A 13,464-nucleotide genomic window follows, 5' to 3' on the forward strand; every position below is an offset into this window, starting at 1 on the left:
GTGCACCAACATAATTTAGGTAATATGACGCTAAAACAGGAAAGATGATTTTGGCTAACCTTGGTTGTTACAAACTTAAAGCAACATCAGGGATCAAAGCCACCTCACCTGCTGGAGCAAAGAGATGCACAGACTCCAGTAATTCCAACTCATTTACTCACCTCTTACAATCACACAGGGATAAATAGTGGCTACAATTCCTAAACCTTTAAAGGCAACCCCTTGAAATCAACTACAGAATGTTCATATATAATGAATTTTTAATAACTGCAGTAATTACATTTGATGATGTCACAAATGAAAAAAAAAAACATTCCCTAAATTTTGATGACCACAAAATTGGCAGCTTATCAACACACACAAAAAATAAAACTTACAACATTGAGGCGAACTTCCACTCCAACCATCACCACTATTATCACATGTTCTTGTGTTAGAGCCATTCATAGAATAACCAACATTACACGTATATGTAACAGAAGAACCATTGCCAGATATCATAAATTGACCATTGTCAATGGTGTCTGGTTGTTCACATTCTGCAATGTTAGAAAATTTTAACACTTTTAAGGAGACAAAGTTACTTTTTTTCAATTCTGCCACAACTTTGTTAGAACACATTTAACAACTTTTTAGTATGCTTGCCATGTAATCCTTAAAAAACATTATAATAATTTAACAATTTTGCCCTTTGGGAAAGTTTTATGAATGTTTAATTTTTTTATGTTTATAAAAACCCTTTTAACAGTAAGGGGGCCCGCAAAAACATGCCAAAAGTGTTCAAAATATGTAAAAAGATGCTAAAAATTAGAAAAAAAACATATATCAAAATTTTAAAAAAGAAACCCTTTTTTTAAAAAATCATAATTAAAAATTTCCCAAAGTACAACCAAAAAATGTAAATCTTACTGCATGTTGGCATGACAGCACTCCAAGTCCCATCTGTGCCACATGTCATATCAGAACTTCCATCTATATAATATCCCTGGTCACATACAAACATTGCTATAGTAACTGACCCATCACTAGTTATATTAATATATCCACTGTTTGGTGCCTCAAGTGTGGGACATTTAACTACAAAAGAGTGAAACATTATAATATATTTAGATATTACAATAATTATTAGCATATTACTATAGATGTAAGACTCCACTGAGGGTTTTTGACATGACGAGACTCAGGAAATAATTTTTCAAGATTAATCCTCAGTTTTATGTAGGTCTAGATATGTAACTTGTGTGCAAAATTTTAGATCATTCGCTCTCGTGGTTTATCCAGGATAATTATTCAAATTGTGAAAAATGACCCAACATTGAAAAGCGTTTAAATGCTTTTCACTCCAATCATATTAAAAATAGCACAATTTACGCTTTTCAATTCATTTCTGTGTATATTTCTTAATTATTATTTTTTGCATGTCTTGATGTTTTACGTGCCCTAGCTAATCTGTGTAAAAATTCAAATTTTATGATTTTAGTCTTTTGAACCTCTGTGGAGTTCCTTTTAGGTCCTTTCAAATCATACTATTCAGGTTTTAGATTAACTAACATGAGACAAAATTATACATTGTAAGGGTATGTAGATTTAATGCAAAAAAACACAAAAAAACAAACAAATACATACTTCACCTTTTCTTTCATTATTTAGAACAAAGTTAGTACATGTGGTCATTATGTCTTTTCTTAAAATAAACATGTGGTCATTATGTCTTTTCTTAAACAAACATAGATTAGAATATATATATATATATATATAATATCTGATATACCGCAAGATCCTGCTGCAAAATTCCATGTCCCGTCAGCTTTACAGGTCAAAGTTTGTGCCCCTATTATAGTATAACCTGTGTCACATGTGACTGTTGCTATGGTAACAGAACCATCTGTTTCAAAATTTATTCTTTTACCATCAGTAATTGCTAGTGTTTCACATGATACTGCAAATAAAAAAACAAAATAAAGATAAAATTACATAAAACTTATGCATAAAGTGACCGAAACAAATTGACCAAAGTGATTTTCAACTGCAATGCCATCTGAGCAATGCTCCTTACAAATCAATTGTGTAACATATCTTTTATCTGGAGGTTGATTCTAAAAAAGAAACTTTTAATTTATTAAATTTTGTTTTACAAATATGAATGTAAGTATAAACAAGCAAATTCGTTGAATTTATATCCCCCGCCGAGTACTGGTTATTATTAACACAACAACTGAAGACATAAGGCTTTATTTATATATTAATCATGGCATAAACTGTAAAATTCTTTGAACTTGAAGCCTTGTTCCTTCAAACAAGAAGAGTTTTTAAGTTTTCACTATATACATATAAGGAAAATCTATGACCCCCTGGAGTGGGGCCAATTTTGACCCCACGGCTAAAATTTGAACAATTTTGGCAGAGGACCTATATGTTATATCATATACCAAATATCAAAGCTCTAGGCCTTGTACTGTCAGACAAGATTTTTTAATTTTGCATTTTTGAAACTCCTTTTCTGGCCCCGTGTGACTGATGATTGTGATTGAAAATTACAAAATTTTACTAAGTCAAGGGCAATAACTCTAAAAATACTAAAAATATCCAGACGAAAATACCCAGGTGCACAACTTCACATGCTGATCAACATTCCCATAAAGTTTCGTTGAATTCCAGCCATTAGTTGCAGAGAACTACTCCGGAAACGAAATTAGGACAAAATTTTACTGAGTCAAGGGCAATAACTCTAAAAATACTAAAAATATCCAGACGAAAATACCCAGGTGCACAACTTCACATGCTGATCAACATTCCCATAAAGTTTCGTTGAATTCCAGCCATTAGTTGCAGAGAACTACTCCGGAAACGAAATTAGGACAAAATTTTACTGAGTCAAGGGCAATAACTCTAAAAATACTAAAAATATCCAGACGAAAATACCCAGGTGCACAACTTCACATGCTGATCAACATTCCCATAAAGTTTCGTTGAATTCCAGCCATTAGTTGCAGAGAACTACTCCGGAAACGAAATTCGGACGGACGGATGGACGGACGGACGGAAGGACGGACAACGCCAAAACTATATCCCCCTCCCGATTTCATCGGCGGGGGATAAAAAGAAAATTATTGTAGAAGAATTTCAAGCAAGCTACTCAATTAACAACCAGATATTGTATAGCACTTTGTAGTAAGGCAATTAGTATATGAGATACAGTAGAAGTATCTTACCACAAGAAGGTGGCTGCACATTCCAGGTACCATCATCTCTACACTCAAGGTTTGTATCACCCTGTATAGTATATCCTACACCACATTCGTACACAGCAGAGCTTGTTACACCATCAGTAGATATGTTAAATGATGCACCAGGTGAGGATGATAGTGTTGAACAGGCAACTATAATACAAGATACAGACTTTATATCTATTAAAGGCAATTGTAAATCATGTAAATCATGGAAATTGAAATAAGAATGTATATCTGAAGTCATTTGTATGAAGAATGACACCAAGATAAAAGGACATACATGACAAAGTATGCTTCCCATTATTAAAGTGTGTATGTGTTGGTGTGGGGGTGGGGGTATATATAAATTAGGCAAGAATTGCATAGGAAAGAATTGTTAATGCAAAGAGGCAACATTTATCTTTCTAATGACATGAGTTAACCAATGTCTGAAAACATATCAAAAATCTAATGACAATTCATTTCATTCTATATATATTATATAACTTTATTTCATAAATGTTATCAAATTTGTCCTTTACCACAGTCAGGTACAGATGTATTCCAGCCTGTACCATCTTCCTGACAGAATCCTTCTGAGTAGCCTTGCAACGTGTATCCAGCATTGCATGTATATTTAACAACTGTGACATCACTTCCATATGCAACATTGCCATTCAATGAAGCCAAAGGCAATGAACAATCTACAAAGTTGTAAACAAATATGTTGAACACAATGCTTAATTGTAAAACTGACAAAAGTAAAAAGATATTCTTCATCAATAGTTAACAATTAAATCAAAAGCAACTTCATATAATTAATCCAAATGGAAGTCAACCAACTCAATAAAATAAGATGTAATGTCAACTAGTAAAAGTGTGAATGCTACTTTACAAATAATTTCTAATTTTACAAATAATATCTGAATCAGACTTAAAACTGAAAGAATATTTATGCAGAAGAACACTAGTGAAGGTAGAACTCTGAGCATTATTTCCGACACATGCTGACACCTGAGTAGAACTACTGACCTTCTGAAAGCTACCTTGACTTCTGTTAAAGCTAGCTGGATAGCTTCCTCACAGGGCTTAAGGTCAACTGTTTCAATTTCAAAGTAGGAAAAAGCCACATTACACAAATACAGAAGGTTAAGGGGTAAAACTAAAATATTCAAATATACAACTGACAGCAAGTAGGTTGTTCAGACGACCATGTGCTGTTAGTCAGACATTCTCGTACACTATCACCACTCAATTTGTAGCCAGCATCACATGTATATATAGCAGAGCTGATTGTTCCATCTGTAGTCATGGTTACTGAACCACTAGATGGAGCCACCAAATTTGAACATGAAACTGATAAAAACAGAATTGATTATCTAATAAATGCATACAACAAACCCCCATCATTTATGATTACATGTATATTAATACCAGAAAGTAGGTGGCGGCATGGCTGAGTAGTTAACGCATCAGACTAGTAATCTATTGATCATTAGCCGCATGGGTTCAAACCCCGTCAGGGGCAAGTCGTTGTTTCCTTGAGCAAGAAACTTTACACTCATTGCTCAGTACTGGTTGGTTCCAGGAACGAATTCGAAAGTGTGTCTATAAGCTTATAGTTTTCTTCACAATCGAACTAAAATAAATTCTGTATAAACCAAACGAACTTGATGTATATGTGCTGTTATTGAGGAAGAAATCAAGAGAAGCAAAAAACCTTATATTTGATTTGAAGATTAAATAAATTAGACAAGAAAGTAAGTTTATATTGACAATGTTTTTCTACTCATTATATTTTTTTTTTCAACAATAAACCTCATTAACAATGAAAGAAGCTTTACATATTTTTATATTTTAAGAACTAAATTTCCACTGAACTTTTTACTCAGACATTTTTAAACAATTCCCTCTTTAATATGTTGACAAATAAATAAAAACATTTATTCTTAACAGAGATTTTATAATGAGAAAAACTATAAGAAAATCATCATAAGTTTAAAAGAAACAACAATAACCACCAAAACTTACCACAGTTAGGTTCTGAGCCAATCCATTGACCATCTGTACCACATTGTCTTTCAACTGTACCACTCAATGTGTAGCCTGGGCCACATGTATAGGTTACAGTTGATACAGAGCCACTAGTTGACATATTCACAAAACCTGATGAAATTTCAGATAGTTGCTCGCACAGAACTGAAAATGAGAAAATATAAATAACAAGAATGTCGAACATCACATATACCCCCCTTTCTAGCCATTGACTCACATAATTGGTAATTTTATTACAGAAACTTGCTAAAAATGGGTACATGGAAGTGTTCAATTATGGAAAAATCAACGGAAACCAATTTGACATTTAAGGCCCATGTGACATTTACCTATGACCTAATGACCCCAAAATCAATAGAGGTCATCTACTACTTATGACCAATAACTAGGTGAAATATGAAGACTTTGTGATGAATACTTTTCAAGATAATCAGCGGAAACCCTCTTGACATTTAAGCCCCTGTGACCTTTGACCTAGTGACCCCAAAATCAATAGGGGTCATCTACTAGTTATGACCAATCACAATGTGAAATATGAAGTCTTTGTGATGAATACTTTTCAAGATAATCAGCGGAAACCATTTTGACATTCAAGGCCCCTGTGACCTTGACCTTTGACCTAGTGACCCTAAAATCAATAGGGGTCATCTACTAGTTATGACCAATCACTGTGTGAAATATGAAGACTTTGTGATACATACTATTCAAGATAATCAGCGGAAACCATTTTGACATTTTAAGGTCCCTGTGACCTTAACCTTTGACCTAGTGAACTAAAAATCAATAAGGTCATCTACTAGTGATGACCAATCACTATGTGAAATATGAAGACTTTGTGATACATACTTTTCAAAATAATCAGCGGAAACCATTTTGACATTTAAAGGTCCCTGTGACTTGACCTTTGACCTAGTGACCCCAAAATCAACATGGGTCATCTACTAGTGATGACCAATCACTATGTGAAATATGAAGACTTTGTGATACATACTTTTCAAGATAATCAGCGGAAACCATTTTGACTTTTAAGGCCCCTGTGACCTTGACCTTTGACCTAGTGACCCAAAAATCAATAGGGGTCATCTACTAGTGATGACCAATCACTATGTGAAATATGAGGACTTTGTGATACATACTTTTCAAGATAATCAGCGGAAACCATTTTGACATTTAAGGCCCATGTGACCTTGACCTTTGACCTTGTGACCCCAAAATCAATAGGGGTCATCTACTAGTGATGACCAATCACTGTATGAAATAAGAAGACTTTGTGAAACATACTTTTCAAGATAATCAGCGGAAACCATTTTGACATTTAAGGCCCCTGTGACCTTGACCTTTGACCTAGTGACCCCAAAAGCAATAGGGGTCATTTACTTGTTATACCAATCACTATGTGAAATATGAAGACTTTGTGATAAATACTTTTCAAGATAATCAGCGGAAACCATTTCGACATTTTAAGGTCCCTGTGACCTTGACCTTTGACCTAGTGACCCCAAAATCAATAGGGGTCATCTACTAGTGATGACCAATCACTGTGTGAAATATGAAGACTTTGTGATACATACTTTTCAAGATAATCAGCGGAAACCCTTTTGACATTTAAGGCCCATGTGACCTTGACCTTTGACCTAGTGACCCCAAAAGCAATAGGGGTCACCTACTAGTTATGACCAATCACTATGTGAAATATGAAGACTTTGTGATAAATACTTTTTAAGATAATCAGCGGAAACCATTTCGACATTCTAAGGTCCTTGTGACCTTGACCTTTGACCTAGTGACCCCAAAATCAATAGGGGTCATCTACTAGTGATGACCAATCACTATGTGAAAGATGAAGACTTTGTGATACAAACGTTTCAAGATAATCAGCGGAAACCATTTTTACATTTAAGGCCCCTGTGACCTTGACCTTTAACCTAATGACCCCAAAATCAATAGGGGTCATCTACTAGTTATGTATGACCAATCACTGTGTGAAATATGAAGACTTTGTGATACATACTTTTTAAGATAATCAGCGGAAACCATTTTGATATTTAAGGTCCCTGTGACCTTGCCCTTTGACCTAGTGACCCTAAAATCAATAGGGGTCATCTACTAGTTATGACCAATCACTTTGTGAAATATGAAGACTTTGTAATAAAAAGTTTACGAGATAATCAGCGCAAACCATGTGGTCTACAGACGGAAAGACCGACAGTCAGACAAACCGAAATTAGCAAAACAATATACCCCTCTTCTTCGAAGGGGGGCATAAAAATTGTTTACAGAATCTGATGTGTGTTATTATGCTATAAAATCACTGTTTGGCGTTCTATATTTAGACATGTGACGTAATCATTATACATGTGACGTAACCACTAAAAATGTGACGCGCTGACAATAAGTACGGAAACAAATCAGGCGTAATTTAGCTTATTATCATGTACTTCAGCATTTATTTGTTGATGTCGTGTTAGAATCGAAATAATATATCAAAATCAGTGATTTTATTGCTTGATAACATCACTGTCGTTCGGATGCGCATCATTATATCTTATATATAATTCCCCGCATCCGAACTCCAAACAGTGATGTTATTGAGCAATAAAATCACAGTTTGGGATATATTATTTCTTAAATAGACTTACCACATGATGGTGTAGAACTATTCCACCCAGTACCATCTGTAAGGCAATATGACAAGCTCTCTCCAACCATCGTATACCCAACATCACATGTAAAACTGGTGACCATCAAATCACTTGAAAGTGTTGAAGCACCATTCAGTGGCTCAGTCATGGAATCACAGACTAGATGTACAATAATGTAAACTTTGGTCACATATATTGTAAGTTATATTTATCATAGTTGCAAACATTTAAGTTTAATCTCAGTATAACAAATTTTAATGTTTATACAGCCATTACACTTATCAGCAGTATATTAAAAGAAGATTTTTTGGGAAAAAATATATTTCTTTTCAAATAGGAAAATGAATTTGTACCAATTATAATTTTTTATTTCTGTGATAATTTCAAGATAATTTTTGAAGCCCTCCTTTCTAAAATATCAAAAATTATATAAGTTACATAATTCAAATAGCCATCATGGTAAAAAGTTTAATCATTGAAGGGACTACAATGAGGTTTTTTGACATGATGGGGCAGGAAAAAAATTCATGTTCCATTTGATGTAGGTCTAGCATAAAAACTTGTGTTCAATACTTTAAATTATTTGCTCACACCTTTTTTTCGGAATAATAATTCTTATTGTGAAAAAATTACCCTAAACTGAAAAGTGTTACAATGCTTTTTGCTTAAATCTGGCTAAGAAAAGCACAAAATTAAGATTTTTGTTTTATTTTGTTCTATATTTTTTCTTAATTATCTTTTGCATAATTTTCTGTTTTAAGTGCCTAATTGATCTATGTTAGAAATTCAAATTTCATGTTTTTAGGCTATTGTACCTCAGTGGATTTCCTTTAATATCATTGTCTTCTTACATAGAAAAAAAACTGATTGTATTAATGGGTCTTAACTTACCACATTCAGGAAGAGCATTTTCCCAAGATCCTCCACTGCAACTGACCAATGAACTTCCAGAAGAATGATATTCATTGAGACAGTTCACAGTTAATGATGTTGTATAACCATCACTGCTGTACTGTATAGATTCATATGACAGACTAGGTATATTTACTTGTGGGCATGTTTCTGTATAAAATAAACAACTTTTTGTTAATAATCATCAAACACACACCTCAATTATTGTTATAAAAATCTTGATATCATACATATACCTAGATATTCTTTCTCAAATACCTTCAGCTATATAAATCAGGTTTTTTGGCCTTTGCTTCTTTATTTGTATGGCAATAAGGGACAGAACCTAAGGTTTTTAGACTGGCTTCAACTAAACAACATGGCTGCCAACTAATTTGACAAAATAGCAACTGCATCATAAAAGATTATCACATAGACTCTTATCTCTCTCTAGGAAAGTGGACTTCGTATATGGCAACAATACAATATGAAGGAAAAAAGGCAATTTATCCTTAAAACATGTTATTTTGGTTTAAACATATTTTATTCAAAATATATGCAATGTATATAATTCATACAAAAGTTAGCAGCAATAAAGAAAAAATGGACCGAAAGCTGAAAGTTAGCTCATCCTCTCCTTGTAATTGTTTTGTAATGAAGTTGTCATTTTGTAAAGTTTGCAAGCAATTCACTTTCTTCAAACAAATATTATTTCCCTTTCATATCCTGCCCCATTAGAAATGTCACGGGCAGTAACCATCTTGTGCAATTTAGTACATGTATATCCTCTTTTACAACAAAAAGAGAGAAAAAAGACCAAAAACAGACTTATAGACCATAAAGCAGCATTAATTACCACAGACTGGAATATTTCCACTCCACAGTCCTTCATCTGTACACTCCAACTCAGTTGCTCCAGATAGAGAGGTACCAAGGTCACAGGTAAACAATGCTCTAGTCAATGTACCATTTGACTCAAGTGAGAGAGTACCATTTGTGAGAGGCCCCAATGTTGGACAAGACTCTGACAATGTAAATAGCAGTAATGATTAGAGTATTCTCAAATAAAATTTAATATATGTATAATGGTTTACATTGCACCAACACAGTATAGGTCATGTTTTACTCAGGTGCCCCTCATTGCAATATTTTCAACATGAATGGGCATAGCTCCCTCACATAAAAGAATCCAAAGTCGCTTTCAGAACTGAACCCACAGTGGTAAGGGGCAAGACTGGTTTGAAGGCAACAACCTTTAAAACCACTTGGCAATGGACACTAAAAATTTCACATACATTTTTTTAAAGCTTAACACTTACAAGAAAAGTGAAGTATAGCATTGATATTTACAGGGTATATTAATTACCTTGTTATCATAAATACATATCTTTAGCACTTTACTGTAGTATGTAAGTCTAAAATAGTATATAATAATATTGTTTATGACCCAATTGTTTGTATTTTTTTCCCATCACAAGTGAAACCTGGACAACAATGAACATCAAGTAATTTAAAATACAGAAAATAAAATTGTTAAGTAAAATACAAACAATGACTCACCGCATGTAACACTGCCTTGAATTTCCCACTCTCCATTATTTCCACAGGCTATTTCTGCTGTTCCACTGATAGAAGAGCCAAGGTTACATGTTACAATGACAACTGTTACTTCATTGTCGGTGGCGTAGGACACTGATCCATTATCAGGAATGCTGAATGTGTTGCATTGAACTGAAGATCATATGTAGCTCATAAAGTTTAATAACGATATATGAAAACTGTGGTACTGGTACTAGGCTTAATATTTCACATATCACAAAATATTTTACTTTAAATAAAATAAAATTGTGTCTGCTAAATGAATATAAAACATTTATGATATAATCAAAATATGTATCATAAGTACATTCTAGTACGTATTACTAAGAATTCTTACAATCAATGAAAAGGTAAATAACAAGAGCCGTCTTTATATGACACTCAACTTTTTTCTATGCTTGCCATAACTCTGTAAAAAGGTTACTCAAGAGTTGTGGGACCTTGCCCAGCATGTTACATAATGACAAAAATATAAGTGTGTGAAGTTTCAACCCATTCCCTTCAGTAGTTCTGATGACACCAAGTTTGCTTGCAAAAACCTTAAAGTGTGACAGGGATATTGATGCCCAAATGAGTACAATAGCTCTCCATATTCCTCAAATAGTCAAAATAGGGTATTTTTAGAATGATTTAGACAAAATGGGAAAAACTGGCAAAACATTGTAACAAGAGGGCCATGATGGCCCTGAGGTCGCTCACCTGTATATAGGCCCCCCCCCCCCCCCCCAACGTTGCAGGGCCAATTTAACCCAAGGGCTTTTATTTGCACAAACTTGGTAGACACCCATAAGAAGATGTTTCATGCTAAACATCTAACGAAGCTCTAGCTCATTGGGTTTTTTAAAAGAAGATTTTTTTAAAGTTTTTACTATACACATACAGTTAAAAACAATGACACCCCTGGGGCCGGGCCAGGGCTTTTATTTGAACAAACTTTGTAGACACTTATTAGAAGATGTTTCATGCTTAATATCTAAACTCTAGCTATTTGGGTTTTTCAAAGAAGATTTTAAGTTTTTGCTATACACATATAAAGGAAATCAATGACCCCCGGGGCGGGGCCAATTTTGACCCCAGGGCTTTTATTTGAACAAACTTTGTAGACACTCACTAAAAGATGTTTCATGCTTAATATCTTAACTCTAGCTATTTGGGTTTTTTCAAAGAAGATTTTTTAAGTTTTTGCTATACACATATAAGGAAAATCAATGACCCCCGAGGCGGTGCCAATTTTGACCCCAGGGCTTTTATTTGAACAAACTTGGTAGACACTTATTAGAACATGTTTCATGCTAAATATCTTAGCCATAGCTCTTTGAGTTCTTTAAAAGAAGATTTTTTAAGTTTTTACTATATGCATATAGGGAAAATCAATGACCCCCCGGGGCGGGGCCAATTTTGACCCCAGGGCTTTTATTTGAACAAACTTGGTAGACACTTATTAGAACATGTTTCATGCTAAATATCTTAGCTCTAACTCTTTTGGTTCTTTAAAAGAAGATTTTTTAAGTTTTTACTATATGCATATAGAGAAAATCAATGACCCCCTGGGGCGGAGCCAATTTTGACCCCAGGGCTTTTATTTGAACAAACTTGTTAGACACCTATTAGAACATGTTTGATGCTCAATATCTTAGCCATAGCTCTTTGAGTTCTTTAAAAGAAGATTTTTTAAGTTTTTACTATATGCATATAGGGAAAATCAATGACCCCCCGGGGCGGGGCCAATTTTGACCCCAGGGCTTTTATTTGAATTAACTTGGTAGACACCCATTAGAACATATTTCATGCTAAATATCTTAGCTCTAGCTCTTTGGGTTCTTTAAAAGAAGATTTTTAAGTTTTTACTATATGCATATAGGGAAAATCAATGACCCCCCGGGGCGGGGCCAATTTTGACCCCAGGGCTTTTATTTGAACAAACTTGGTAGACACTCACTAGAAGATGTTTCATGCCAAATATATAAGCTCTAGCTCTTATGGTTTTTTAAAAGAAGATATTTAAAGTTTTTTCTTTTGGTTGCCATGGCAACCAGAGTTCTGCATGGAATTCTATTCTTTGAACAATTTTTAAAGGTGACCATCAAAGGAACATTCCTGTGAAGTTTGGATGAAATTGGCTTAGTGGTTTATGAGGAGATGTCATTTAAAGTAAAAGTTTACGGACGGACGGACGGACGGACGGACGCCGGACGAAAAGCGATCACAAAAGCTCACCCTGTCACTTTGTGTCAGGTGAGCTAAAAACAGAGAAATCAAATATTTGATTAACTAAACTTCTCTTATATTCCATTTGTTAGCACATATTACAATTTGGAATTAAAGATTACATTTTTCTATAGCACAATGCATTCAAATGGAACAAAATGACAATAATTTTACAACAATTATTTTGGTTTCTTGATTTGTAAAATTTCTTCTTAAAATTGGGAAAAAAAACAACATACTTTTTGGCATTTGATACATGGGCAAATATTGGTAATCTGAAATGGGCAAGAAAAAAACTTGAATGATATATTTAAAGAGAATATAATTTCAGTTCTCACCACAAGAAGGTACAGTTCCATTCCATCCTGTCCCATCTGTATAACACACGAGAGTAGCACTGCCAACCATAGTAAAACCAACATCACAAGAGAAGATAACTCTATCCCCTTCTGCTAACACTACAGCAGATCCATTTCCAGGCACATCCAGGAGGTCACAAACTGAAATATCACATATCAATGACTCAGAAAAGTTACATTTTTATTAAATAGGCTTTGGGAGGTCATATATAAGTTAAGGGCATACAGATCTGCCAATGAATGTAAATACATGTAAATTTTACATAGATCTACCAATTAATGCATTAAATTATATTTTTTATTAAAAAAGGGCTATGGGAAGTCATACAAATACATTGTAAATTATATACTGATCTACCAATTAATACAAGACATTGCATTTTTATCAAAAATAGCTATGTTCGGAAATGGGAAATCACACAAATAAATTACATGTCAACAAATGAAAATAGCTATATAATGCACAGAATAGGATTGATAAATCTTGTTTGAAAATGTTTA

At 33.9% G+C, this 13,464-nt stretch overlaps 1 protein-coding gene across 1 annotated transcript in view; it reads right to left on the bottom strand.

Moving 5' to 3' along the window:
- Positions 1 to 13,464, bottom strand: part of LOC132731224 (CUB and sushi domain-containing protein 3-like) — a 141,988-nt gene that overhangs the window by 23,345 nt on the left and 105,179 nt on the right. Inside the window, exons 43-54 of the mRNA XM_060717361.1 lie at positions 12,943 to 13,104; positions 10,358 to 10,528; positions 9,654 to 9,821; positions 8,798 to 8,968; positions 7,904 to 8,065; positions 5,241 to 5,408; positions 4,398 to 4,565; positions 3,752 to 3,913; positions 3,213 to 3,380; positions 1,772 to 1,939; positions 910 to 1,077; positions 378 to 539 (exon numbers count right to left, since the gene is read on the bottom strand). Coding sequence (XP_060573344.1) covers positions 378 to 539; positions 910 to 1,077; positions 1,772 to 1,939; positions 3,213 to 3,380; positions 3,752 to 3,913; positions 4,398 to 4,565; positions 5,241 to 5,408; positions 7,904 to 8,065; positions 8,798 to 8,968; positions 9,654 to 9,821; positions 10,358 to 10,528; positions 12,943 to 13,104 — 1,998 coding nt within the window. The remainder of the gene's footprint in view (positions 1 to 377; positions 540 to 909; positions 1,078 to 1,771; positions 1,940 to 3,212; positions 3,381 to 3,751; positions 3,914 to 4,397; positions 4,566 to 5,240; positions 5,409 to 7,903; positions 8,066 to 8,797; positions 8,969 to 9,653; positions 9,822 to 10,357; positions 10,529 to 12,942; positions 13,105 to 13,464) is intronic.

Source organism: Ruditapes philippinarum, unplaced genomic scaffold (assembly GCF_026571515.1).
Source record: "Ruditapes philippinarum isolate M1 unplaced genomic scaffold, ASM2657151v2 ctg4222_1_1_1_1, whole genome shotgun sequence".
Lineage (NCBI taxonomy): Eukaryota > Metazoa > Mollusca > Bivalvia > Venerida > Veneridae > Ruditapes > Ruditapes philippinarum.